This window comes from Sprattus sprattus (assembly GCF_963457725.1).
Source record: "Sprattus sprattus genome assembly, chromosome: 12".
Lineage (NCBI taxonomy): Eukaryota > Metazoa > Chordata > Actinopteri > Clupeiformes > Clupeidae > Sprattus > Sprattus sprattus.
This window is the reverse complement of record NC_137910.1, coordinates 7,029,468-7,033,136: the sequence shown is the minus strand read 5'-3', so window position 1 is coordinate 7,033,136 and position 3,669 is coordinate 7,029,468. Positions and strand designations below refer to the sequence as shown.

At 42.7% G+C, this 3,669-nt stretch overlaps 1 protein-coding gene across 1 annotated transcript in view; it reads left to right on the top strand.

The window, feature by feature from the left end:
- Positions 1 to 1,794: 1,794 nt before the first annotated feature.
- Positions 1,795 to 3,669, top strand: part of fam83b (family with sequence similarity 83 member B) — a gene marked incomplete at both ends in the record, with an annotated part of 7,775 nt that continues 5,900 nt past the window's right edge. The window contains one exon of the mRNA XM_080848574.1: positions 1,795 to 2,235. Coding sequence (XP_080704700.1) covers positions 1,795 to 2,235 — 441 coding nt within the window. The remainder of the gene's footprint in view (positions 2,236 to 3,669) is intronic.

The window sequence follows — 3,669 nt, the reverse complement described above, 5'->3', positions numbered from 1 at the left end:
GTTTATGGCCATTCAGAAGCTGGACCTTATTTATTCACCTATAACAGATGTCTGACTTAGTTTTACTGCTACTATCAGTGATAATGGGTTGTTACTGTAAGTATTCACTCGAGTCATTATGTAACAGCAATGATCTCAGCTGTTCATTTAATTCTGAATTGTTTAGGTTTGTGGTGCGTAAAGTGATTATTGAATCAGAGTGATTCTCAGTTTATTGAATTAGATTGACCATCAGTTTCCTAAAGTTTGTAGGTGAGAGAAAGTGTCTCAGTGTAGTAGTCATTTTCTAGCTGAGAAGTGAATGATTCATGTCAAACTTAAAGGTATATAAGTTAACATACTGTATATTGTAAATAATTGTTTTTTGTTTGTGTAAAATGTAAAAACAACTGACAATGACAGTGACAATGACACATTTTCTGACAAGGGCTTTGACCTACAAAAACCCATGCATCACACTCATGGAGAGACATGAGAGGTATGCTAAACAAGTTGAACATTTTTCAGGTTAACATGTTGGTGCTACATGTCCCCTCTGGTATAGTCACCAGACAAATCTGGACAAGCGCACTCTCTTGTTGCTTCTGGCAATTGGTGTCATGTGAGCTCAAGTGCCTCCAGACTTACTGCCTTTGTGTTCACCTATCGCATCCAGTCTCCTGAGGTCACAGGTTTAAGACTGTGGATGTGTGTGTGTGTGAGAGTGTGTGTGTGTGTGTGTGTGTGTGTGTGTGTGTGTGTGTGTGTGTGTGTGTGTGTGTGTGTGTGTGTGTGCGTGTGCATGTGTGTGTTTCTGTGTGTGTGTTTAATACTCTATTACATTTGGAGGTTGTCTTTTGAAAGAATCACACAATAATCTGATGGTCTACTTTCGCTTCTGATTACAAATGATTAATGAAGGAGGAGTGAAGATGCTAACCCATGACCCTCTACAGGGCATAGTAATGATAGTGAGGGTCTACTGGCTGATTGCATAACTGATGGCAAATCACAGCAAAGATGGGGAGTGCTGCTCCCAGACTAATATTCCACACTAGACTTGTGCCATCATAGCTAATGCCCAGCCATCTTTTTCACTTGTTCTGGCTTTCAGTAGTAGTTTCAAAGATTCAAGAGTAGTTGCAAAGTTTAAGTAGTAGTTGCAAAGTTTCATTAGGTCTAGTTCAATGCAGAATAGACATTGCTCCACTGTCATGGAAAGACCATTGATATTTTAGTTGAACAAGTTGAACATTTTCCAGGTACAGGTGTTGGTGCTACATGTCCCCTCTGGTATAGTCACCAGACCAATCTGGACAAGCGCACTCATTCCTTCTTGCATTTGGTGTCATGTGAGCTCAAGTGCCTCCAGACTTACTGCCATTGTGTTCACCTATGCTGACAATGACAGTGACAATGACAAATCTGCTGACAAGGGCTTTGACCTACAAAAACCTGTCCATCACTTGGTGGCTTTCAGTAGTAGTGTCAAAGATTCAGTAGTAGTTGCAAAGCTTCAGTAGTAGTTGCAAAGTTTCATTAGTTCTGGTTCAAAGCAGAATAGACATTTCTCCACTGTTGTTTCCATCAGTTTTGATCCAATATTTGCCACGCATTGTCCTTTCATCATTACGAACATTTAAACTTGCTATGCCAGAAAATGTCCAAATTGTTGTTATTTATATGATCATAAATCAATATGTCATTCTTTTGGTGTCATTATCAGTTCCCGGATGTGACTATTCAACATCCATTTATCTTGTTTCATAGGGCCGTGACCTTTACTGAAAAGCGCAGGTGCCTTCTGCCACAGCCATGCTGGAGTCCCATCTCTCCCGGCTCTCCTCTATTCAGGATGAGGACACCTTTGTGCAGCCACACTACCGGGAGGCGTACCGGTTGGCCATCGACGCCCTCGTCAGTAGCGGCCAGGACGCCTACCGGGAGGTCCTCAAAGCTGAGCGGGTCGGCAGCTTCCTCTCGGAGGACGAGCTCCTCTTCATCGCCCAGAGTACTGAGCAGCCCGCGGTGGGCAACCACGTGGGAGAGGTCGACGGCTCCCCGGACAGCCCGCCTTCGTCCGGCACGTACTGGCCCACACGCACGGACGTGGAGACCCCCAACCTGGAGCTGGGCTGGCCCGACATCATCCACGAGAGCATCCAGACCAACGTGGAGCTCCTGTTTCACCCGCCCAGACTAAACAGCCCCACCATAAAGGAGGTGATTCGGAAACACATTCAGGATGCCCAGGAGGTAATGTTAGTGCTCTGAGGTTTTACTATTGTGTTTTTATGTGGTAACATTAAGGAGTGAAAAATGCCATTTATCCCATAATGGTGGAAATATCAGCGTTTTCATATTTGAGCAGAGGCTCTGGTAAAAAGGTAAATGGACAGATTCTGAATTACCATAAATGGCAGAATAAATAGCAGGGTGCTTTCCCAATATTTGAACAATTTGCTGTCTCATTGTTGATAACTGGACGAATAGCATAAGCCTGCATAGGTGTTTTGATCAGCTTTCATTGCAGGCTCTGTGTTGTTTTCATGATGGGCATGGCTAGGGTGGTGGCTAAGGTGTGTGCATGATCTTGTTCTACCACTTATACTTGAATGGCTTGGGAAGGACCGGCCGCTGGGATGGGCAAACGACTATGAATCACACAGTGCAAGTTAAATCATGTTTTTTAGTTTCATCACATATGTTCATATTGATGAATATACTGCAAACAGTGTGTTGTGTTGTGTTGTGTTGTGTCATGGGGGGCTGTTGTGTCATGGTGTGTTGTGTTGCGTCATGAGTGGCTGTTGTGTCATGTTGTGTTGTTTTGTTGTGCTCGTTCATGATGTGTTGTGTTTTGTCATGTCCCGTCGCTGGGAACAAATGACCTGTTAAATCTAGATGCTCTTTCTCTTCAGCCCCGCCCTCTTGAGTAGACACAGGTGTGACGGCAGCACAAACGACCTGAAAGAGCAATTTAACAGGCAGTAATTGGGCTGCCACAGTAATCGAGTGGTGATTCAATCAACATAATTGCAGGGTGATAGAGAGCACCTCTGCCTAATTTTCATAACACACAACATTATCTCAGGCTAAGGTGCCCTATATAGTCAACGTGCTGTTTGACAGTCTGTTCCATACACCGAAGGAGTTCTGTGCTGTGCCTCTTGTATACAACAGTGGCTAAACAACAGCTAATTATACAGTACATTTGGTCAAGAGGGTCTTTTGTAAGCTTATAGAATCTTAGGAAAGCAATGCCAATGGAGAGAGAAAGGCAAGATTCTGAATTCATACTGAATATTGAATGTAATTGCAAAGTGATTCTCTCTAATACTGGTCGGTCATTGTTTGACAGATATCTTTAGAGAAGTGCATTATTTTTAAAGTGTCCTTCACTTACAAATATTCAGAGGCCAACTTTCACATTAATGTTTCCATACCACTTTCTCGAATGTTAAATATGACAAATATTGACTTGGTCCCATGAAATGGCTAGTTAACATACCATGTTTAATGGGGTTTGGGTTTTATGACATAAAAAAAAGCCAAATGTTATGGTTTGCATATCTTGTATTTTCATAAAGTATGACTTTGGACGTAAACCAAATTCAGTATTATTGGTTACATCAGAGTCTGTATCAGACGCCTGGAAAGCATCAGACGCCTGGGAATTCTGTGGTTAGC